The 25,263-nt window shown below is 40.8% G+C and overlaps 1 protein-coding gene and 1 long non-coding RNA gene across 2 annotated transcripts in view; one reads left to right on the top strand and one right to left on the bottom strand.

Moving 5' to 3' along the window:
• The window catches only part of ELL2 (elongation factor for RNA polymerase II 2), a 68,700-nt gene that overhangs the window by 4,135 nt on the left and 39,302 nt on the right, over positions 1–25,263 (top strand). The window contains exons 2-3 of the mRNA XM_039544107.1: positions 12,358–12,405; positions 23,823–23,944. Coding sequence (XP_039400041.1) covers positions 12,358–12,405; positions 23,823–23,944 — 170 coding nt within the window. The remainder of the gene's footprint in view (positions 1–12,357; positions 12,406–23,822; positions 23,945–25,263) is intronic.
• LOC120407865 lies at positions 1,420–25,263 on the bottom strand. The gene is made up of 3 exons (XR_005600289.1): positions 25,185–25,263; positions 5,571–5,644; positions 1,420–1,724 (listed from the first exon to the last, which is right to left on the bottom strand). It is a non-coding gene; the product is annotated as an uncharacterized LOC120407865 (long non-coding RNA).

Genomic DNA, 25,263 nt, shown 5'->3' with positions numbered 1-25,263 from the left:
AGTCAAACTTGCAGAGGTATGAGGAGAGGTCAGGGTCAAGTCCTAGTGAACCCATCACTGTAGTGTCTAGATACCATGTTAGTATGCTGCAAAGCAGTGTTGCACTTGTGTTTAATACTCAAATAGTTTACATAAAAAAGTGACTGAAAAGCACCCTACCTTGTCATAGCTATTAAACTAAAAGTTTGCCTCCTTGCACATAAATTGAATTCTTAATGCAAGGATTCTTTATATTTTGGTTTAACTAACAAACAAACATAGTCATATCTGCAACAAAACTGTTAACTGAATCCCTTCAGCATGGTTCATGTTGCAGGAAATCCTGATTCTTTACTTGGGATGAAAATGTAGGAGATGGGGCCAGCAGTAATCTATGCCTAAAAGGTCCTAGAGCAGTGTTTCCCAAACTTGGGATGCCGCTTGTGTAGGGAAAGCCCCTGGGGGGCCGGGCCGGTTTGTTTACCTGCTGCGTCTGCAGGTCTGGCTGATTGCGGCTCCCACTGGCTGCGGTTCGCTGCTCCAGGCCAATGGGAGCTGCTAGAAGTGGCGCAGGCCGAGGGACGTACTGGCCGCCGCTTCCAACAGCTCCCATTGGCCTGGAGCAGTGAACCGCGGCCAGTAGGAGCAGCGATCAGCCGAATCTGTGGATGCGGCAGGTAAACAAACCAGCCTGGCCCGCCAGGGGCTTTCCCTAAACAAGCGGCGTCCCAAGTTTGGGAAACACTGTCCTAGAGCATATGGAGTGCCCTTTTTAACATTTTTATAGGGCCAAGTATATACACACTTCCTGGATAAAATCTTGCACTGTTATACTACCGTGTTTGGTAGCAATGGTGGGAGCACTAGTGTACACAGGCTCAGGTAACTGCTAGCATTCTTACTGCTGTGTGGGGGGTTAGGCAACGTAATAGTGAAAATGGCTGAGCCCTGTTCACACTAGTATTCCATTCAAAGGTAAAAGCAACAAAGAATCCTGTGGCACCTTATAGACTAACAGACGTTCTGCAGCATGAGCTTTCGTGGGTGAATACCCACTTCTTCAGATGCAAGAAGAAGTGCATCTTGCATCTGAAGAAGTGGGTATTCACCCTGCAGAACGCCTGACAGATCCAGACTAACACGGCTACCCCTCTGATACTTGACACCATTCAAAGGTAGAGCTGAATGGAATACTAGTTTGCTTTCCCATGCAAAAATAGAGTGAATGCTGCAGATTATTCTGGGTGCCTTTTAATGGAAAAATCCTTCCATTTTCAAAATCTGAAATGTAGTTATCGAATGACAATGGCAATTGCTACTGGTCCTGACCAATGAGAGAATAGAGTTGAGAACATGGATTCCAAAAATATACTACCTTAGATTTTTTTTTTACTCAAAAACTAAGTAGTCATTCAAGTTTCTCAGTTGCAGAGGCAGTGTAGCTAATAACACGAGTCCAGTATATAATCTTATATTATTTACACTTTGAGTTTACGGAACTCAAGCAGCTAATCATTTAAAAAAAAAATTCTAGGCAGTGTTTTTGCCCACGTGAGGCTTTTGATTTCACTTGATTGGACAAATCACTTGAAAATGTACACTAAGGAGTAATCCTAGTTGGCAGGAACATGGACCAAAATTCCTATAGGTTGGTTTGATTGATGTAGTCCATGCTTCCTCAGCTACCTTCAACTGGCTTTCTGCTCTTTAGTCTTCTCCAGTTTGACCATCTTCTTTTTAAAGACCTGTCAGTACAGAAGATATCATTATGTATCAAAATCTCCAATGTGCTTTTGTTCTATCTGTTGAGCCAACTTGGTAGAAAACTGGTGGTACATAATTAACCTTATTCAGGGGGTGGGAGATACCTGTGCATGGGGCATGTGAACAGACAAGGTCTCTGCCCAAAGGATCTCTTAATAAACTAAACAGTAAACCTAGATGAGAACAAGTTTGGTGGTTTTGTTTTCCTCACAAAACTAGACATTGGGTAATTGAGTGGAGCAGTTCCACTACAGTTGTTTTGTGATATTCTGCTACACAGGCTTGTATTCATTCTTTACCTCAAATGTATGTTTAGCTGGAAACTACTTTTTTTTCCCCTGGGGTAAAATGTGACTGCAGCAATGTTTGAAAGACAAAAGCTGCATTGTATTGCCATTTGATTTAACTTTTACATTAAGGTGGTGATGCTCTGAATAAAGTCCCTCATAGCAGTATAGGCATGAACAATCCTGCCAGAGGGGTTCTCCCTGTGGTCACAAGCAGTCTGAGTTATACTCAGACTGCACTTGATACCTCAGTATTTTATTTTCCTTGGTGATCTTTCTGTCTGTCTTGTTGCTATTGGTCACTTACGTTTAGTGCAAAGAATGTATTGCTTCTTTGTTTGACCACACAAACTACTGGATCATTTTACTTGGCAAGGGTGCTGCAAAGCAATAAAGCCTGAACCCTACTTAGGCTTCCACTTAGCAGCTGCAAGTCCACTAATTTAAGATTTGAACTTTGGGTCCTTCATGATCAGAAAGTCCTGGTGTCATATCAGAATTTGAGATTAACGCCGGGTAAATTACTGCAGTGCAGAACTCTTTCGAAGGTTGGGATTGAGGGAAGAAAGCTTGCATTCTGAATGGTTCTGTCCTTTTATTTAGATAACATGTTATGGGTTGCTCTGCGATTAGAAACTTGAAGTTCTTATGTGGCATTTTCTCAGTTGAAATAGATAACCTAGTGTCTCAGCCAGCATTCCTTTGCTGAATTGAAAACTGGCTTATATTTCAAAATCTGTGAGCTCGTCTAAGAGCATATGGCTATTGCGTTAACCTACACAGTCACTACATTAGTATCTGACTCAATGCTTTGTAAGGAACCTTTATACATAACTTTTTACTTAGAATATTAAACTAAATTTTACTCCAGAAAATGAAACTATGGATTGTTTCTTCTAAATTTTCTTTGTACTGAGCAGGCTATTAACTCCACTGAGCACTACATTTTTGTCCCTGGGCAAGTGTTAGCTTGTATTTGTCACCCCTCCCAAACACAAGGTAGGGGTGTGTGTGTGTGAGAGAGAGAGAGAGATGGTGTGGAGGGGGGGAAGATGGGGGGGGGGGGTTGCCCCAGGGTGACTCCTCTCTAGTATAACACACTAGTCTCTGTCCCTGCCATTTGCAGCCTTAGAAATTTGGCCAGGAGTCAGTTTGGGGGGGGGGGGTGTCAGACATGCACACCCTCCGGCCAGGTTCTCCACTGCCTCTCTGTGGCAGCAGCAACTGCCACAACCCTGGAAATCAACTGCTGGGCAAGGGGGTGGGGTGCAGGATTTGGCCCATTCAGACCAGAGCCACTGCTGACATGGATTGGCAGCAGAGAGCCCAGGCATCCCTCTCCCTTAAACTTCTGTGCATGGGGCATCCCAGAGCTGCTGCCTTCTCCCAGCTGTGCAAGCATGTCTGTAGCCTGGTCTACACTATGCGTTTAAACCGGTTTTAGGAGCGTAAAACCGATTTAACGCCACAACCGTCCACACTAAGAGGCCCTTTATATCGGTATAAAGGGCTCTTTAAACCGGTTTCTGTACTCCTCCCTAACGAGAGGAGTAGGGCTAATATCAGTATTACCATATCGGATTGGGGTTAGTGTGGCCGCAGATCGACGGTATTGGCCTCCGGGCGGTATCCCACAGTGCACCACTGACCGCTCTGGACAGCAATCTGAACTCGGATGCAGTGGCCAGGTAGACAGGAAAAGCCCCGCAAACTTTTGAATATTTCCTGTTTGCCCAGCGTGGAGCTCTGATCAGCACGGGTGGTGATGCAGTTAAAAATCAAAATAAAGAAAGAGCTCCCGCATGGACGATGCGGACGTGATCGCTGTAAGGGCAGGCAAATCTGTTCTATCAGCGCTCCGTTACAGAAGACGAAATTCAAAATCATTTTTTAAATATCTCCAGACAGATGCCATAGCAGGGACTCAGCGCACTGCTGCGTGACAAGCGTAACGGAAAGCCAAAGAATCAAATGGACGCTCATGGACTGGAGGACTCAAGCTATCCTACAGTTCCTGTAGTCTCTGAAAAGCATTTGCATTCTTGGCTGAGCTCCAAATGCTACTAGGGTCAAAAATAGTGTCCGCGGTGGGTCAGGGCATAGCTCGGCAATTTACGCACCCCCCCACCCACCCCCAGAAGTGAAAGGGAAAACAATCCTGTCTTGACTCTTTTACATGTCACCCTATCTTTACTGAATGTTGCAGATAGACGCGATGGTGCAACACTCAACACCAACATCCTTGCTTCCCCCACGCTATGGCTGGCTGATGGTACAATACGACTGGTATCTGTCCTCGTCATCAGCCTATTGGCACATGGGGCAGTGCAAAAGGACTGGTAACCATGATGACCAGCATCTGTTAGGTCGATCAAGGGCGCCTGGTCCTAATTTTTCCTGGTAGATGGTGCAGTATGGCTGATAACCATCGTCGTCATAGCAACAGGGGGCTGAGCTCCATCAGCCCCCACCCTTCATGTGTAAAGAGAAGATTCAAGTGCCCGTGAACTAGCAGAGGGATGCTGGGCTTCTCTCCTACACACTCCTTACTGTCCTGTCTGGACTATCATAGCAGCTGGAGGCTGCCTTCCACTCATATCTCACTAACAAGTCACTGTGTCTTATTCCTGCATTCTTTATTACTTCATCACACAAGTGGGGGGACAATGCTACGGTAGCCCAGGAAGGCTGAGGGAAGAACGGAATCAACAGGTGGGGTTGTTGCAGGAGCACCCAATGTGAATAGAATACAGCTCATAATTTCTGCAGGATCTGACACAGAGCAGCTGTGCTCTCTGGTTCTCTGATACAGTGGTTCTCTAGTACACTTGCCCATATTCTAGGCAGGACTGATTCTATTTTTAGATACCAAAAAGGAGGGATTGACTCAGGGAGTCATTCCCAATTTTGGCTTTTGTGCCCCTGGCTAAGAGCAGCCAGGGGCACTTATGACAGCAGCAAATGGAACAGTGCAAAAGGACTGGTAGCCACAATCATCTTATTACCAATTTATGGATTGGTAGATGGTACAGTATGGCTGATAACCATCTCTGCTGTCATGCAAAAGCAAAAGCATGCTGCTGTGTAGCGCTGCTGAATCGCCTCTGTCAGCGGCATCTAGTACACATACAGTTACAGTCACAAAAGGCAAAACAGGCTCCATGATTGCCATGCTATGGCATCTGCCAGGGCAATCCAGGGAAAAAAGGCGCGAAATGCTTGTCTGCCGTTGCTTTCCCAGAGGAAGGAGTGACTGACGACATTTACCCAGAACCACCCGCGACAATGATTATTGCCCCATCAGGCACTGGGATCTCAACCCGGAAATTCCAAGGGGCGGGGGAGGCTGCGGGAACTATGGGATAGCTACGGAATAGCTACCCACAGTGCAACGCTCCAGAAGTCGATGCTAGCCTGGGACCGTGGACGCACACCACCGATTTAATGTGTTTAGTGTGGCCGCGCGCACTCGATTTTATACAATCTGTTTTACAAAACCGGTTTATGCAAATTCGGAATAGTCCCGTAGTGTAGACGTACCCTGTGAGACCTCTGTCCTCCTGAAGTGCTTTCACTCTGCCTCCTCACTGCAGAGGAGAGGAGCCTCATGCACCCTGTGGAGGAGAGGGAGGGCGAGAAGCAGGTTCTTAAAGGGCCACACCACGTTCCTGCCAGGGCCACCCAGGCGTAAGCAGCACTGGAAAAGATTGTCACATGGCCATGCAGTTTGCAAGGAACATTACTACAGACCAACATTAGGAACTTTTACTACGTAGGACCAATTACATGTAAACTGTTCAGAGTACAGTGGATTGTTTGAATTGTTGAATACTTGATATGGACCCATAAATATATGCTGACTCGATATATTCATTCAAAAGTGCACCTGAAGAACACATTAAAATAGGCCATGTTTTGAGTTCCGCAGGCTTCTGTGAATGGGAAATTTCAACAGAATGCCACCAATTTGAGGTTGATCTTGACTAGCTATATGAATGTAAGAACTACCTGTATCTAGTCTCTGAGGATTTTATAGCAAGATAGCTAATTTCAGTTAGCTATCCTGTTGTAAAAGGACCTGTTCTTTTGCAGTGAAGCTATGGCCAAAGACAAAACAGTCTAATTTTAACACACACAAGTAGGTTGAGTTAATGACTAGGCTTCCCCAGAGTCTTTAATTTGATCTGTAACTTATGTGAAAAGTACAAATTGCCTTATCTTCACTAGGATTTTAACTGGAATTAAGAATACACTTCTTCCTAGTAAAGACAAAGTCTCAGACATCTTTGCATCAATTACATTCTGGTCATGGTTTTTGAGGGTTGTTTAAATAAGGTGGCTTGGAGTATCTCAAGTGTTCACAAGACACCTAGCCCCATATCACTTGACAACAAACTTCCCAAGTTCCTTTGATACTGTTTAACTCGGTGTGGAGGCAAGATCCTTGACCTTGGAAGCTTCACATAGTTCTGAATGAAGTCTTAAAATTAACTTTTATGTCAGCAAAACATTGCTTGGTGCATATGTTTAGCTACAAGGATGGAAATACGGCTAAGCAAAACTGGAACATGGTATGAGCAGAATTTCTATTAGCTTCATTCAGATTTTCTCTTGGTTTCATTCAATTTTTTTTTCTTGTTGCTTGTTTCAAAGTGGTCAAAAAAGTTAGGTGAACCAACTAAATTGTCTTCTGAATTAGGAAACTGGTAAATTTTAATTGTTTACCCTTGGTAGCTCTTTCTTTGCTTCCACAGTGAAACGTCAGGTCTATCAGACTAAGGGTATGTCTTCATTGCACAGTTAATCCAGACTTTTACCTGGGTTTTAGCCCAGTCCCCTATACAATCCACACACACAAACTTCTAACAGGTTTGGAGGTGCATTAAGCTCAGGCTAGTTTGTGGCTGGGGTATAAATAGAACATGAGCTCTAGTCTAACTCAAGATGGAATTTGCCGACTTTGAAGTTAGGATGCAGACAGTATCACTGCTGATATTCCTCCAATGCCCTTCCCATAATTCCTCCCAAAAGACAGACACATTTTTCCACAATTAACTTGGAGAAAGAGCCCTATAGTGTCATCACAAAGAACCGTGGGATATGCCCTCAGAGTCACAGGTGAGTGCAGAAAAGTAAGGCCATGGTAAAACATAGGGTTTAGCCTCGCCAAAGCGACCGCACAGCAAACCTAGATGTTCAGATACCAGTGCCAATCACTAGGGTTAACTGTGTTGTGAAGACATACCCTTAATTTGATTACTTTACTAAATTTACTATTTCAAAAAGAAATACTGTGTCTGAGAAGTTAGTTTAAACTGCAAATGGTGGACTGTTTCATTTTGTTGGGGAATAGGGAACACACTGCTATTAGGAGCAGCATAAGTTCCATCAACATGAAGGTTTTTTTTTTCAATGCTTTGGCTGTAGCAGTGTTGCTAGCATTCACAAATTCAGAGTATATGATTGTTAGTCCTGCTGCAGGAACTCTCACAATAATATGAAGAGCTCCTGCCTTCCCACAGTCTTTAGCCCTGTGCTTGTGGAAGCTCTCATCTTCCCTCCCGCAGCCACTACTATCCAGTCTTTTCCTCTGCTCCTATCCTATCACCCCAAACCCCACTCTCTCTCTATTCCTCTGTTTCTATTCTGCCCTTCCCTTCCACCAACTCCTGTCTGTCACCCCTCATTCTCTGCACTTCTCAGCCTCTTTCCCCTCTCCTTCCCCCCCACCCCCACCCCCAACTTGAGTCAGGAAGCATGGAGGAGAAAGTTGTGTCTCAGTTCTTATGGCTAGCAGCCACTGAGGCAACACGAGGAACAATTTCAGGAGAAGTTGTGCTCAGTCCCTTGCAGTCTGGGTTGGAGCATGTCTCAGTTGTTTTGTAGTGATGACAGATGAGTGGTCTGGCCAATATATTGGAGCTGTGTAGGGATGCGGTATGATCCTTGTGGATGGAATCTTCAGAAAATTTAGTTACCAGCCTCTAACAAACTTCTACTGAGCATATGTGAACTGCAGTTTTCAGAGACCTGTAACTTGGCCAAATTTGGACAGATTGTCAATGATAGCAAACAGTACATACCTGACACCAGGGTGACCCCTCCTACCAAATTTCAAATTCCTACTACAAGACATGGAGCCCTAGAGGTTTCCAGTGAAATGGTTAAAAGAGGTGTTGGGTTTTTTTTTAATATGGGTAAAGAATCTTTTGTTACCCTACCCCTCTACTTGGAAACATCTGAAATATTTTGCCTGATATTTCCCAAATTCTGTCTGAAACATACCTGGCATGGAATATTTCAGCCGAATGGCTAAAGTTCGGCAAATTTGTAAGCAACTAGAAACAAGGCCTTATAGAAAGTGTTGAATAGCCATAACTACAGGCAATGCTACCAGCTCTACCTATAAATATTTACTGACTGTATTATATTATGTATTGTTTGGAAGAAATAAATGTAATCCCACAATCTGATAACTTTAGATGGAAAATGTATGCAATTTTCAATCTGATAATATCTCCTTGGAGGGGGAAGAGGGGGAAGGAAGTTGAATCAGACCAGGAAATATGATTTTTATTTTTAAAAAACTCATGATTTGCAGGGATCTGATTCAAGCTTTTTGATTTTTTGGTGTTGGCCTTATTATGTAGAATGTTGAGCATTAGTTGGCATGCCTTACTGCATTTTTTAGCACAAAAGCTACACTTTAACATTGTCTAATTTAAAATTAAAACTTAAATTTCAGTAACTTTAAAAATTACATGGGACTTCTCAACACAGATTTGAGTGTATTTTTTGCCACTTTGTGTGTGAAAGACTGGCTACCTTTGTAGTATTTCTACAGTGAAGAGCTTATTTACCTCTAGTTTATTGTATTTGGATCAATCCTAGAGTTTCCATTCATGTAGTGTTACGATGCCTAAAGTTTTTTAGGTTCTCTATTATAGCTTTTTCTGATTAAAATGAACCATTTTGTGTAGGCAGTTAAAACAGGGTGCCATTGAGCATCTTTTTAAAATATTTAAAATGTTCTGAATCAGAGTTAATGATTACACGTATTACCATAACACACGCCTCTTTATTCTTTAGCAGGCATCCAGAGCTATTATAAGACAAAATTATATTGCCTTAGTTGTCTTTCTGTGAAATTTTGCTGCTGCCCAACTATATTCAAAGCACCTCCTCTCAATTTTTTAAGTTTGTTATATTCTGATCTAAGGAAACCAAGAAACTATCGACTTTTTATGATGCAATATGTAAATGTAAACTTATGGAACACTTGAATGGGCCTTAACAGAGTTTTTAAAATGAGTTATTTTTGGCTGTTACTTTTAACTTTCACTTAATTATTGGAACTAAAAAGTCATGGAGAGAAACTTCAAAGAAGAACTCTAGTTTTACAAATTAACAGACGCTTCACGGCCCCATTCCTGGTCTCACAAAATGCTATCTAAGTTGTCTCTAACTACTCTTTCAGGACAAATCCTGATACGGACTTTCTGTGTTCAGTCCTTTTTTTGGAATTATTTGTTTATGGTTTTAAGTAATGTGTTCCTAACACATTGTTGTAAACTTCAGTAAGTGTCAATTAAAAGAATGATGAAAGACTCTCCTTCCTTTTATGTTGGGTAACCTGCTTCTCTTTGGGTTTTGACATGCAAGAACAGCATGTTTCTACAGTCATATAGTCCCAGTCAGTTCAGTCCCCTCAGTACTAAATTGTTGAGCATGATTTGCATTTAGCTTCTTACTGTATATTAGCTAAATATCCAGCAGGGAGTGACAGGCATTTTTTTAAAAAACCCTCATTTTTCTTATTCTGGGTGGTGTTGCTGAGTTCAGTTAACCCTTTTAGATCATTTAATAATTTATGTAGGGCCCTACCAAATTCACTGCCATGAAAAATGCATTACGGGCCATAAAATCTGGTCTCCCCCTGTGAAATCTGGTCTTTTGTGTGCTTTTACCCTATACTATGCAGATTTATGGGGGAGACCAGCATTTCTCAAATTGGGAGTCTTGCCCCAAAAGGGAGTTACAGGGGGGTTGCGGTATTGCCACCCTTACTTCTGCACTGCCTTCAGAGCTGGGCGGCTGGAGAGTGGCAGCTGCTTACTGAAGGCCCAGCTCTGCAGGCAGCAGCACAGAAGTAAGAGTGGCAATACCGTATCATGCAATCCTTACTTCTGCGCTGCTGCTGGCGGCGGCTCTGCCTTCAGAGCTGGGCTCCCAGCCAGCTGCTGCTGCTCTCTAGTTGCCCAGCTCTGAAGGCAGCGCTGCCACCAGCAGCAGCACAGAAGTAAGGGTAACAGTACCACAGCCCTCTCTACAATTACCTTGCAACCTCTCCCCCTCCCCCACTCCTTTTTGGACTCCTACAATTACAACACTGTGACATTTCAGATTTAAATAGCTGAAATCATGAAATTCACTATTTTTAAATTCCTATGACCCTGAAATTGACTGAAATGGACCATGAATTTGGTAGGGCCCTAAATATATGTAATCTTAGGAGATCCTCAGTTGCAGTTGTACTTTGACTAAAATTAATATAATTTGAAGGATAATTCAATGTAACTATAACAGCTGTCGGCAACCTTTCAGAAGTGGTGTGCCGAGTCTTCATTTATTCACTTTAATCTAAGGATTTACGTGCTGGTAATACATTTTAACGTTTTTTAGGTTTCTCTCTATAAGTCTGTATAGAATATAACTAAACTACTGTGTAGGTAATGTAAACAAGGTTTTCAAAATGTTTAAGAAGCTTCATTTAAAAATAAATTAAAATGCTGATCTTAAGCCGCCGGCCTGCTCAGCCCGCTCCTGGCCTGGGGTTCTGTTTACCTAGGCCGGCAGCGGGCTGAGCGGGGCCTGCATCCGGAACCCCAGGTTGGCAGCAGGCTGAGCGGAGCCGACGGCTGGGACCCCAGCTGGCAAGGGCCGGCAGCCAGAACCCCAGATCAGCGGCAGGCTGAGCAGGGCTGGCAGCCAGAACCCCAGACCGGGGTATGTGTGGAGGGTGCAGGAGTCAGGGATGGAGTTGTGAGGTGGATGTAGGGAGCTGGGGTGCAGGGGTCAGGGCAGAGGCCTGGGGGCGTGTGAGGGGGTGCAGGAGACAGGGCATGGAGTGTGAGGGGGCTGGGTATGTGTGGAGGGTCAGGAATCAGGGCTGGGGTCATGAGGGGGATGCAGGGGGCTGGGGTGCAGGGGTCAGGGCAGAGGGCTGGGGGGTGGGCTGGGATCAAGGGGGTGCTCCCACCCCCTGCCCTGAGCGGCTCACAGTAGGGTGGTAGAGGGATACACCCTGCTCCTACCTCCTTTCCCCGCGTCCTTACAGGTCTGAGCAGCGAAGGCGCTGGGGCTGCTCTTTTCCCCTCCCTCGCAAGGGCCATCAGTGGCAGGGAGGGAGAGGAGGTGGGGCTCGATGCAGCATGCTGGGGGAAAAGGCGGGGGAGAGGGAAGCTTGGCTGCCGGCAGAGCCTGCTGTACAGCAGCAGCCGGCAGGACCAAGCTTGCTTCTGCCCCCTGCCCCCACCAGAGAGAGCGGGGGGCGGAGAAGAGTGGATTGGGTCGGGGAGCCTTTTTAATGGCACGTTGCTGCCTGCCGGGGTCCGGCTCAGCCTGCTGCCGGGGTTCGGCAGCGGGCTGAGTGGGACCCCGGCAGGCATCAGCATGCCATTAAAAATCGGCTCGCATGCCGTCTTTGGCACGCGTGCCATAGGTTGCCGACCCCTGAACTATAAATTGGTTTTAAACCATGTAACCTTTGTCTGTGCAGTTCAGTGACCAACTCAACATATGGAAGAATGTTAGGTTACATCTGACAAAGCAAATAGCACTTAAGGGAAAAGTTGGATCCATGCTGAAAATCTTGAAAAATTATTTAATGCATATTAAAGCTTTGCTTGGTTTCTAAATGGTATTATGGCTTATATAGCTGTTTACAGATTATGGAAACAGTTTTTTACATCTTCATCAAACTTGTATAAATTTAGAAATACACTAGGTTTGGAGTACTAAACAAACTTGGTACAATATACAAGTATTTCTCTTACCTAAAGGTTCAGGTTTTCATTTTATTGATAACTCTTCTATTTTCATTTAGGGATTGAAGTTCAAGGTCAAATGTATTTACATTTCTTCAAATTATAAAACATTTATAAAAATGTAGCTTTTAGCTTATCTTTGTCTCTTGTTACTAAAAGGTATACAGCTCTGCAAATGTCTGTTTATATTATTTTGTAATAGCAAACCCTGTTCTGGGTTGGAATTGTGAAGTTTGTTATAAGATTAATGAGTTTTTCACTTTCTTTAATTTTTTTTATAGAATTGTATTCCTTCTCGACCCTCAATCCAATTTCAAGGACTCCAAGGGGTAAGTTGTTGTTTTAGTTGAATTTTAACTTGGCAGATAATGCAGTAAATAAAGCTTAGTTCTTTCTTGCATGTCTGCCTTTTTTTCTTCTAGAAGTGTTCATAATTAAGAAACAACTAATGTATATCTCACAAATAGTTCAGAAAAGATTACCTCCTCAGTAAACTTTTTTCCTTTAAATAGATTTAGATATTTGGCATGTGTTTTCCCTTAAACCCTAAACACGAAGGAGAGGAGTTAATTTGTATTGTAAATCAGCAGTTTAAATAGAATAATAGTGGAATCAGAAGAAATCACAAATGTAGTCCACTTGAGAACAGTGTAGGTAGTTCTTAAACTATTGTTTCTGAGCTATCAGTGATATGAGCTCTTCTTGGAAGTCTGTAAAATAAAATGTTTTTGGAGCCAGCTAGTGAAGGGTTGAGCTGAGGATGGGAGTGGAAATGGGGTCTATGAAAGGATTCTTCTCTTATGAAGTGGTCCATTTAAATGAAACCGAGTGAGACTTAATGCAGGAGACAAACTTGAGTACAGGTTATGATTTCCAGAAATACTATCATGCAGTGAAAGCATTTTAGATGATTTTCTTAAGATGGACAGTAACCAGCCTCTATGGAAATAGATTGTCTGTCTGTTTATAAAACAGACACAATGGAAAACATTTCATAAATTTGTAGTTCTACAACAGGCTCAGAGCCTTTTTTTGGACTTCATGCCAATATAGTTAACAACTTATTAGTGTTTAAATTCTAAACTTAATTTCCTATTCTCTCCCTCAGCCCCCATTCCATTGTCTGTTTCCATTTGTGCAGAAGCTAATGTGACAGATGTTTACTTGTTCTTATGCACTACTGAGATTGTTCTTAATTGCTGCAAAGAAGCAGTAGGAAGATTTATGAGGTGATAAACTGGTGATACATTTAACGCTAACACTTAAAATCTGTATGGAGTGTTGTGGCCATGTTGGTCCCAGGATATTAGAGAGAGAGGGAGTATCCTTTATTGGACCAACTTCTGTTGGTGGAAGAGACATGCTTTTGAGCTTACACCAAGCTCTTCTTAAAATCTGGATTTTTATCACAGTATGTCAGATACTGAATTTTTTATATAGGTGAAGATCTTAACATGTGTAATCTGTGACTGATTCTAAGACAATTTTTCTACTTTACTGCCTAAACATTTTTAATGCTAGAAGACATTAATGTATATTTTAGTTTTATTAATCAAGGACAGTGTTTTGGAGGCCTCTTCCCTTTCCCCTTAAGAGACCTTTGCAGTACACTGGAGGAAAAATGTGTGTTCTGTGTACTGAATGCTTCTAAAATTCCAGAGTCATGTTAAATACATGTAGTACTTATTAGTATGACACCATTAATGCATTCTCTTCCACATGCAACAGAACAGTAAAATACACTTAGAGGAAAGGTAAAATGTTTACATAACTGTTCTAGTCCTTCAAGGTATCCTTATTTTTTTAATGAATGTAATTTGTGCTAGTATTTTCTGTTCATGAGAATACACTTACATTGTGAGGCATTACTAATAAAGCATTAATTTTGTTTTAAGGATATTCTGGTAGTTATTTAAAAATGTATTTTCAGCAAAGTGTTTTTGAAAACTTCCCAATCCTCTACACCTTTTTGTTTTTTTAGAAGGGATTTTGCTGTGTTGTTCAGTATCCTTCAGCATTTGTTTTTGTCAAATTCCATTTTAAGTCAGCAAAAGCACTGATTGATTTGCAGTTGCTAGACTTCTGAAGTTGAACTGACACTTAAGTAAATATAAAAAATATTAAATATCCAAAGATCACTAATCTGTAATGAAGACGTAAACGTTCTTAACAAATATTAACACTGTAGTTCAAAGTGAACTCATCTGTCACTTAATTGTTCTGTGACTGAATTCCATACTTGGGATTTTCTTTCCATTGGCGTGGTTGATGCCAGAGCTAACATCTAAAACAGAATAAAGAATGCAGCTGTTAAAATACCTCAGCTGTTTGTTTTGGGAGAAATTTGCACAAGATCCTGGGCTTCTCAAGAAAAAAGCACTTCAGGTGATCATTATAAATGTATTTGTAATAAGTTCTTAATGTGTATTTTGTTATTGACTTAGAGTCTGGAAGTTTCCTATGTTTGCTCTAGCAAGCATTAAAAAGATGTTGCATGGAGATACTCTTACGAAAGGGATAGTATTTTAGTTTAGTATTACCGTTCATACAATAACAGAATAGAAGTTGTAAAAATGGTCTTAGCTGTAGGTATCTACCCCTCTCCCCCCAAAACTAAATGCTTTAGACCAGAGTGTGACAAAACTGCAGCTTGTGAGCCACATGCTTCTCTTCTCTTCTACAGTTAAAGTGCAGCTCACAGAGCCCCTCATTCCCCACACCTATTCTCTGCCTACCAGACTGGGGTGGGGGGGAGCTCAGGGTTTTATCCCCGCAGGGATGGGGGTGCTGGGGCTCAGTGCTTTAGCACCTCCCGAGCGCTGATGCCTTCCCCCCCCCCACACACACACACCATAGGACAGAAGCTCTGAGCCCTGGCGCACTCTTCCTGTAGGTCTAAAGCCCCTAGCCCTACCAGCCCATCAAGTAAACGGAGAATGGGGAAGATGTGGGGGGCTCCAGGAAATACTTCAAAAAAAGTTAAGCCCTGATGAACCCGATACTGTGAGAATGAGATAGAAAGAAAAGCTTGCACGTGCACCTTATATCAGGAAATTGCATCGTTCTATATTCAGATGTTGTGCTGTGTGGTCCTCGTGTGCTTGCGATCTCCTTTAATTCCCCAGAATACATACTGCATTTACTGTTCATAAGTCACAGTTGAATAGTTTTAGATTGAAGTGTTAACCCTATGTTAATTTCATGGATGGCAATGAACTCTTCAAATTGTAAGAAGTGCAAGTATGAAGAAGAAAACTGAAGTTTTAAACTAGAATGGGAGAAAGATTTTTGCATTCACTGTTAAAGATGGCAAACCCTTGTCTTATCTGCAATGCATCATTCACTCACTACAAAGCGAGCAATTTGAAATGTCACTATGAAATGTATCACAGTAACTTTTTTCATCTAAATACCCTCCCGAATCAGAATTAGGTGTAATTTTTTTGCGGCTAGCTTGTTTTTCCTTAAACAGTCAACAGACCCTGTTTTTGGCATTCAGTAAGGAAGCTGACACAACGACCTGAGCTAGTTTTGTTATGTCATTGGATATCACTCGTGCAAAATGTCCATATTGTGATGAAGAATTTAAGAATATTGCAGAAGTGGGTGCAATTTTACATCCAAGTAACACAAAACTTCAGTGACTAATAAAGCAAATTCCAATTTCATGCCACACTATAAAGAGGCATATCGCCTAGATAAGTGCTGATGTTGCAAGCAAGATGCAAAACAATCTAAAGAATTCTCTATCATTCAGCCTAACTGTCGAACAATCCACAGATATACAAGATAAACCACAACTAGCGATATTTGTACACTGTTTCCATGGATGTAATTGTGAAAGGAAAAATGTTGGATTTGGTGGCGCTAAAAGAAACAGCTCACGGTGTTGACATAAAGAACGCTCTTGACAAAGCAGTGACAAATGTCGATGTACCACTGGATAAACTTATCCGTTTTGTAATGGATGGAGCACCTTCAATGGCGGGGGGAAAAGTAGACCTTATCGGACTCTTGAAAAGTGATCCCAAATTTCCGGAGTTTATCCCTGTTAATTGCATCATCCATTGTGAATATCTCAGACAGATACTTCAAGTATGAAAATGTTATGAAAACGGTCCTAACAGTTGTCAATTTCATCTGCTCAAATGGGGAAAAAAATTTCATCAAAGAGCTGGATCTTGAAGACCAACCTAACCATGTCTCTTTCTACTGTACTGTGAGGTGGTTATCAGTCAGCAATGTGTTAAATAGGTTTGTGGAACTGTTGGAGGCTATTGGTGCTTTCCTTGAAGAAAAGGAAAAGGGGAAGTCCTGTCCACAACTGGGGATGAGAAATGGATGCAGGATCAAATTTAAGGGAGAAAGCCATTGTAACTGATTATTTTCCTCAGATTACTTCCAGTTTAATTATAAACTGACTTGTCCACATTCTGGCCAGTGAAGGGAACCTTTCAGCTTGCTAGAAAGCTTATATATTTCCTTGATGATTATAAAGTTCATACAGTCACCTAGATGCCATGGCAATGAGTGCCCTCTAAGTACTTGTAATAGTAATTAGTGGGGTATTATAAGGATGGTCATTTAGAAAACAGTTTACTTTTGAGATAACATAGCATGACTGCCATGCTAATATCTTGCCATAATAGGCAGCACAACAACTAGCTAATTTTACATAAATGTAAAATACAGCATACTTTATAGACACATCACACAAATTTAGGAGCAGTCTGGAATATGATAAACATTACATAACCTTTGTCTAGCAGACAGAGGTTTAATCAGATCTAATGGCTGGAAGATGAAGCTAGACAAATTTGGACTAGAAATAAGATACACATTTTTAACAGTGAGGGTAATTAACCATTGCAATAATTTACCAAGCTCTGTGGTGTGTGCTTAATCACTGGCAATTTTTAAACCAAGATGGATGTTAGAAATGATATGCTCTAGTTCTCTAATGAATTCCTGTTCGAAGTCCTATGTATGAGAGTCACAATGGTCCCTTCTGTCCTTAATCTAGGAACCAAAAAGAATAAGACCCACTGATTATATCACCTGCTTTCTTTCCTACTTACAAAAGGGTGCCCTAACACTAGAATCTGAGGGGATATACTTCTCTCTTCTGTGCAGCCATAGTCCCCACCAAAATATCAGCTCAAGAGCAGAACTTGATTGCACTGAGGGAGTCTAGAGCCCACCGTAATTGGAGAAAGTGCAGCAACTTCTAGTCACTCTCCTAATACTAAACAGTCCATTGTATTAAAAGATGGCAAGTTCAGAGCTGATAATGAAAAATCCTTTTTCATACACAACACAAAATTAGCCTGTAAATCTGATTTCCATAAAATATCATTGATGCTGAGAGTTTAGGAAGATTTGAAAAAGCATTGATCAGTAAATGGATAAGAATTTCTAGAGTTGCTATAGTAAATGTTAACATGTATATACAACTGTTTTGTCAGGGATATAAACATTCATATATCAGAGTATGACCAACTCCTTACTGGTAGAGATTAGGAGAAAACTTTCCTTGGAGGCAGGTTGTTTCCGAACTGCCTAATGCATGGTTTCTTGCACCTTCCTCTGGAGCAGCTGGTACTGACCACTGTCAAACAGGATACTGGATTAGATGGACTACTGGTCTGATCTAGTACAGCAATTCTTACATACAGAGAAAGCAGCCACAATGCACAAATGAAACAAAGACCATGTGGAAAGAAGTTGAATTACTGTCCCAAGTTACAAAGACTAGCTGTATGCATAACTTTAGGGTTCAGAGTAAAAATTTCTTAATAAGAAATATCAGTAATCCCACATCTCTTATGCCATTGTTGATCTAGACTTCTAAGAAGTTATGCTTCTTTTGATCTCCTGTGATAGTGAGTACTCCTAACTATTGTCGTCATTCTCCTTGTTACGGTATTGTTCAGTAAGATGACTAAAAGGAGGGTCTGCTCATTATCCACTATGCCCTCCGATTTTGTCTACATTTTAAAACACTTCTACCTTTCCAAGGTAAGTCTAACTCTCGCAGCACAGCACTGTGCTAGGGGATCACACACTTTCTATAGGATGATCTTATGGCATACACCAGGGGCCTCCGTTCCACCACACAAGCTCCTTGTGTGCCACCCTCCCATCCCTCTCTATTTCTAAAAGGACTTAAGTCATGAAGAGAAAATAGATTTGCTTCTTTAAACCAAGGAACTCACTCCTCCAATTCAGCACTTCCTGTAGGTGAGAGTAAATAGGGGATTCATTTAATTGGTGTGGTGAATCTCCATACAAATGCAGACTGAATCTTACCTTCCTTTCACCTCCGCCTTGCCCAAATTGCACGCTTTAGGAGTGGGTGGTGCTAGAAATACTTTACTGTCACTGCTACCTAATTCAGTGTGGACTTCTCCATTTTTATGTTCACAATTGCATTTCACTTCCTATATAGATCCCATTACCTCCAGAAAAATACAACCTTTTTCATATCTGGTAAACTATAAAGATCCAAGTTCAGCACTAATTAATGTTTAATACCCTGGAGCTGGCCACCTCTGCATACTCTTCTTCTGTTAATCCAAGTAATACAAAATTTTTGGTCTAAAATAGTTGCGATTCTAGTAATCCCTGAATGTTTAGACACACTTTCTTTAATCAGCCCAAGATTCTTTTACCTTCCACAGTTACTCCACTGGTTAACTAGGTGTTCGTTAAGAGGGATTTAGCTAAACAGAAAGACAAGGGGAAGGGAGACTTGGAGCAATGGGGAAAGAGCAGGTGAAAAAAGGGAAGGAAAGCAGGAGAGGTGTGGAATGAGGCTAGGGTAAAGAGCTGGGGGCTTATCTACACTTAAAAAGCTACTGTGGCATGTCAGTGAAGATACTACCTAGTAATCCACCTCCCTAAGAGGCTCTGTCTGCACTGGGAGTTAGGTTGGTATAACTGCATCGCTCAGGAGTGTGGATTTTCCACTTACCTGAGCAACATAGGTTATACCAGCATAAGTTGCTAATGTAGACCAAGCCTGAGACAGGGTTAGAGGGAGTTGAAGCAAACAGCCAATCGGCACAGGGCAGAAAAAGTCCCGTCAAATTTTTAGAAAATGTGTCCATTGGTCCCAGCTGAAGGTGCCTCTGCAGCTGCTATGCTTCAGTCTCTGGTTGGCTCTTCCATGTAGTCTTTCCAAAACACCATATAGCTAAGGGGAGGGGATGCACTAAATGGGGTCTCAGGGTAAAATGGTTGTCTCTCTTATATAGTTCTCAGTCCCAAAATAGGGTAGGCCCAATTTTACCTCTTCTCTCATACCCCAGTGCAGCAGTACCTGCTTAAGCTGCTTCTGTATTTACATGCATTGTCTAGGAAAATTTCCTGGCTTTTCAGCATTTGGTGCTGTTGGGCACAGTTTAGCTGATAATGTAGTTACAGGAGATGAACTGAGAGAAACACTTAGACCAGTTCTTGTCAGTGGGCTTGGGTTCAGTGTGGAAGAGAAGCAGAGTTACTTGCCTGGAGGGGGCAGCAGTGGCAGCAGCTGGAAACAAAAAGGCTGAATTTCCTGCTCCAAGTGTTAGAGATTGTACAAGGAGAGCAAAGGGTCATGAGAGATCTCCTCTGGCACTTTGATGGAGGCTCTGTGAGGAGTAGCAGTTGCACATTACATTGTACACTGTACACCATGGTAACTGAAGAAATTTTCCATGCTTTGGAATACATGTTTATTGAAAACAATAGGAAGGAAGATATATCCCACTTATAAGTTTATGGGGATGAGAAGAAATGATGCAGGAGGAAAAAATAAAGGCTCTGGTCTCCCAGACTAGTATTTATTTGCTGGGAAAGTGTCAGATTAAATAACTCTCCCTTTGAAGAGACCCACCTGTTAAAGTATGAACTGCAGAGGCGAGGACAGTAGTAGAGAGGTAGACAGTTAATTTCACTGTGCCCATATCTACACTAGGGGGAAAAGGGTGTTTAAAAACATGTTAGCTAACTTGTATATAAATACTACTAATTTTCCTAGTCTAGACAAGACCTTGGTGATTGTATGCAATATACATCCAGAGACTTTGCAGAGCTTTCTAATATTTGATTGCTTTTTTGGGGGACTGGGAACTAATAAAGACAAAGTAGGCCTAATGAAGTACTGAGGCAAGGATTTCATTGTTTTCAGAAGGAGGTAAAGAGAATATATTTTGCTGGTTGTACCACCTTGGATCTATGCTTTCCGGCATATGGAGATACAGTACTTGCTGATTTGGAAATCTGTGGGAATGAGATGTGAGAGGAATATGACAACATTCTTTTAAAATGCATTGCATACTATCTACATGGATGCATTTTACTGTAAAAAAGATTAATCAGAGTTGGGTATATACAGTAGCCTTTCAATAGAGCTTAAAACCAAAAAAAAATTGCTTCCTGATAGCCAGGAATAGAAAATGCAAGCTATTCCTGCTAACAGCAGTGTTGACTGAAGAATTCTTAAATTATGGCTCTCTGACCTTCTGCTAAGTGTACATCAAATAGGAAAAACAAACATTATAAATGTCCAAAAGTTTATCTTGAGTTGAAACATTGCACTTTCATTCTGATTACCCAGAAGTCCTTGACTTGTGCATGGAAGTTCTCTGAGGATTATTTAATTTTAATTTAAAGAAAGCACGACTAATAAAAAAAGTGTAGTAAAGTTTCTGTTTTACCTGAGGGTACAAGGGCAGAGAAGATTTTTGAAGTTATAAAAAGATGTAGGGTACCAGATCCCGGATAGGAGAGGCAGAAGGGAATTGGAAGTGAGGAAGGTGAGGTGTGGTACCCTCTAAAGAGCCTGGCGGTATGACAAAAGAGAGGTAGCTGGGAATGCTTCTTAGAGATATGGAAGTCAACTGTATGTTTAAGGATGGAGTAAAAGGAGCCAGAGTGACATTTCAGAGTCAAAAGCAGCAAAGAATCCTGTGGTACCTTATAGACTAACAGACGTTTTGCAGCATGAGCTTTCGTGGGTGAATACTCATGCTGCAAAACGTCTGTTAGCCTATAAGGTGCCACAGGATTCTTTGCTGCTTTTACAGATCCAGACTAACACGGCTACCCCTTTGATATTTCAGAGTCAAGTGACTCCTGAGCTAATCCAAAGGGTTGTCTTGGGCAACTGCTCTGCCTAATGGTGTCCCATTAGGCTTTATTCTCTCTCCCAGCTTTTTCAATGGCTACATGAAGCTGTTGGGAGAGCTAGTAGACAACATGGATTGAAGTGTGAGCAGTACATGGATAACACCCAATTCTGTACAGTCTCTACATCTGAAAATACTACTTCCAAGCTTTTCTTGCTAAGATCATCATGTGGATGAAGAGAAGCTGGCTGACAGTTAATGTGGATGAGACTGAAGTAATGCTAGTGAGATGAGAGACGCAACCTAATGAACAACTCCTACATAACTGTCCTTTCTAGTAAATGCATCAACCTTCAAACTGTAATAGAAGGAATGGGTAGATATGTCATCTTAGTATTGTCTTCTGTACTATCCACAGTAACTATTTTGGAATATTAAGTATGTAAATGCTTTTACTATGTAATGTGGTGCTTCCACCAGGCATTTTTTTAAGACTGTCAATTAACATTAAGATGTATACACTTTCAAAGTAAACTTGAAGCATATGTGACTGCAGTCATCTGCTTTGATCTATTTAATTGGTATTGGGGAAATACTCTCGAAATATAATTTTAAATGGAAGGAAAATACCCATCAATGGAGTGTTTGGAGAAAGCAAAACAGTCTGCAAAGTACATGGAGGCTTACTCTTTAGTGGGTCAAAATCTCACAGAATTTCATACAGAATTATCAATCATGCAAGGGACACATACATGAAAATTAGCTGCATTTTTAAATATTTTCAAGTACCATGCCTGCATCTGAACTCTGCCAATTCTTGTGGGTTTATAATCAGTCTTTAAAATGTGAAAAAGACCATATAAATGGGAAATCACGAAACTGACTCGATACAATGCTGTCAGATACACACAGTAAACTTGAGGAAATATTTTTATTTCAGTTATAGTCATTAGTGAACAATAGTAGGCTGAAAAAAATTCTGCATAGTAATATTTTTAGTGTTCTATAGTAACCTTGCAGACTCTTAAGATAAATCTGATATACAGGATCAAAAGTGGCCTCTACAATAGGTCTTTTTATGGCTGATGTTTTATTATTAATCTACCAATTGGGAAGATAAACTGTTATAACAGGTTCAGATACATAATCCAAGATTTGTATCTGCTAATTGAACTACTTCACTTAAATCCTTTCTCTTTACTGTATAATGTTTTATTGAATGGGACAAATACACATGTTTTGAGTTTAAATAGCCGAGTAGTGTGCAGGTTTAGTCCCTGTCTTTCTTTCTGAAGGCCAGCAGTTGTCCCAAGCTGCTGATGCGCTCTGTCCAACATTGGTGATCAAACTAAAAATGGCAGTGACTTTTTTCCTAGGCTTTCATTTCAAGGAAGAAAATCACACATTGTACTAGTTGTTTAAGTTAACACCAATCATGTCTATTGGCCAATTTTATAAGCAAAATAAAAGGAGGATTCCAAAAAGGGCATTGTGAATGTTGCTTTTAAATAAACGTTTTCCTTCAAAATAGGTTATTTAATGTGTTGAACCTTCAAATAGATTCCCCAGGAATCTCTTAAATAAGAACAGGAGTACTTGTGGCACCTTAGAGACTAACAAATTTATTTGAGCATAAGCTTTCATGGGCCACAACCCACTTCTTCGGATGCATAGACTTAAATAAGAGTTTGTCTAACTGCAAAATAAGTTTAACTTAAAATATATGGGACTCAAAAACATCTGCTTTATTTTTGCTTTTGTAGAACGGCATGTTAGAGCATGCATTGCATGGTTTTGCTCTTCTATTGAGCATGTGAAACTGATACTTTTTAAATCTACAGAATACAGAACATGTTGTGTACTATGCACAAAGCTTAGGATGAGTGTATTGAACCAGGAAAGCAAGTTTTATCATCTGACTTCTGATTTCTTGTACAAAAAGATATGTGTATTTTGTATTTTTACAAGCAACTTGATTTAAAATAGATAAAAGTATTTGTCTGAGAGACTTTTAGTCCAGGAGAGTTTAAACAAATCTATATAACCAAGCTATTTTTAACAGTCTTATTGTTGGTTAATATTCTTGTTTTCTCTTCTCCCATCCTTGGTTTGTGCCTTCATTTTTATTCTAGAAATCTAGTCCTGTCTAAATTCCACTAAGATTAACTGTAATTTAAAAGCCAGGAAACAAGGTACTGTAGGCTCTACTTATGTTGTTCTGTGTTTGCTTGGTTGGCCAAACAGTAAGGCTTTTGCTTATTCAGTAATGCACCTAATCAACGCTTAACTTTCAGTACACTAATAGTCCTATTGGAGTCAGTTGGGCTCTACACATGACTAAAGTTAAACAAGTGCTTAAGTGCCATGCTGAATTAGGGCTGTTTGTTGTAGACCTGAGCAGGGTTCAACTTGTATAACTACAGGTATAGTCTTGTATCCTGATAAGATTATTTTTGAGAGGAAAGTGTGCCAGCATTAACTCATTTATTATATGCTTCATAATTTTGAGTGGCAGTCATATCACAAATATTAAGTACACTTTATCACTGCACTTGGATTTAAAGTAAAAAGAAAAAAAGTACTATACAAATCACATTGATGGGCCCATGTAAAACTTCAGTTTATATTTCTTTTAGCTTGTCAAAATTCCCAAAGCTGATCTCCCAAATGAAGTGCATAACTTTAACTTCTACTTGTCAAATGTTGGCAAAGATAATCCTCAGGGAAGCTTTGATTGTGTCCAGCAAACTGTCTCAAGGTAAGCAATACTTAAATTTGTCCTAAAAGAAAATACTACGTTCATTGTGTGGTCTAGAACAGAAACAGTGAAAGGTTGTAAAACTTTTTTTTCCAAACTACAGTAAAATATAACCTCTAGTTAAAATAATATAGTCTCTTAAACTATAAATACCTGCTTTTACATATCACTGTTTTTGTTTTGCTTTCCAAAAACTAACCTCTGAATACTTTCTCACTTCACTAGTGCCATATTTGAAAAGTAGGCAGTATTGTCAATGCTTGGATCAGATCTGTGCTACTACAGTTTAAATATGGCTATACCTGGCAGCATTCTAGCATGGTTTCTCTGACCATGATGGATAAGGATTTTAAGAACTACTACGCTAGTCAAAAATCTTATCCACGATTGTATGACTACCCTGTTCCAGGATCTGGTTGCAACACAACAATTCCTTGACACTGTACAGTTGGGTTTGCAACAAGGCTTATACTGTTCACTTGCATCTAATCAGGCAAGACTGCTGTACCATGCTGAAGTAGAAACTTACAAGTGGGCCAAGGAAAACGGTGTTTCTGGTACGGTAGATGAATCCTGTCTTATAGACCAACTCCCTGGCTAATTTACAGTGTTAGAACATGTATCACAGGCAAACAGCTATGCATACCGATCAAGGAAATTGAGCTAAAACTGCAAATAAAAATCCATGCTTATACATGGACGTAGATGACATAGTTCTACTCTCAGTCTAGGCAGTGCTAAGTCTGAAGTTTTTAAACCTGTGTGGAGAAACTACTAGAGTCAAAATACCAGTTCTTTTATGGTTTTAGAACAGTAGCACTGAAACTTCTTGTTGGAATTTCACACAATGTTTAATTTGTTCAGTTTTGATAAGATCCTATGAATTATGATGGAAAATGCAACCAACACTTTTTTTAAAATAAAAATTTCCTGAAGTTTCATCACTGGAGTTGAGAAGCTTAAACTTTAAATTGCAGTGGTTTGGGGTTGCCAAATGGTCAACCCAGGCTGCAGAATTACCCAGCAGTCCCTTTTCTTCTCTGGTCCCTTGTCTCCTTAACTTCTCTCTCCCACTCCCAGTAGGCCACCCAAAATTATTAACCATTAATGGCATTTTGTATGTGATAACGTGCCCTACTTATTTTTGTTTAAGACATAACTAAAATGTTTATCAAGAGTCTCGAGAAATTCATTAACATGAACACTTTGTTAAAATGCCAAAGGATAAACTGAATCTTACTTGAAAAAAAATACTGTGCCCAATTGAAGGCTGGAGACAGCATTCAAGGAGTCAAGCAAGGGGTGCAATTTGCCTTGAG

The sequence above is a fragment of the Mauremys reevesii genome, linkage group 6 (assembly GCF_016161935.1).
Source record: "Mauremys reevesii isolate NIE-2019 linkage group 6, ASM1616193v1, whole genome shotgun sequence".
NCBI classification, from domain to species: domain Eukaryota; kingdom Metazoa; phylum Chordata; order Testudines; family Geoemydidae; genus Mauremys; species Mauremys reevesii.
Note: the sequence above shows the minus strand (reverse complement) of the source record. Positions and strands in the feature narration are given on the sequence as shown.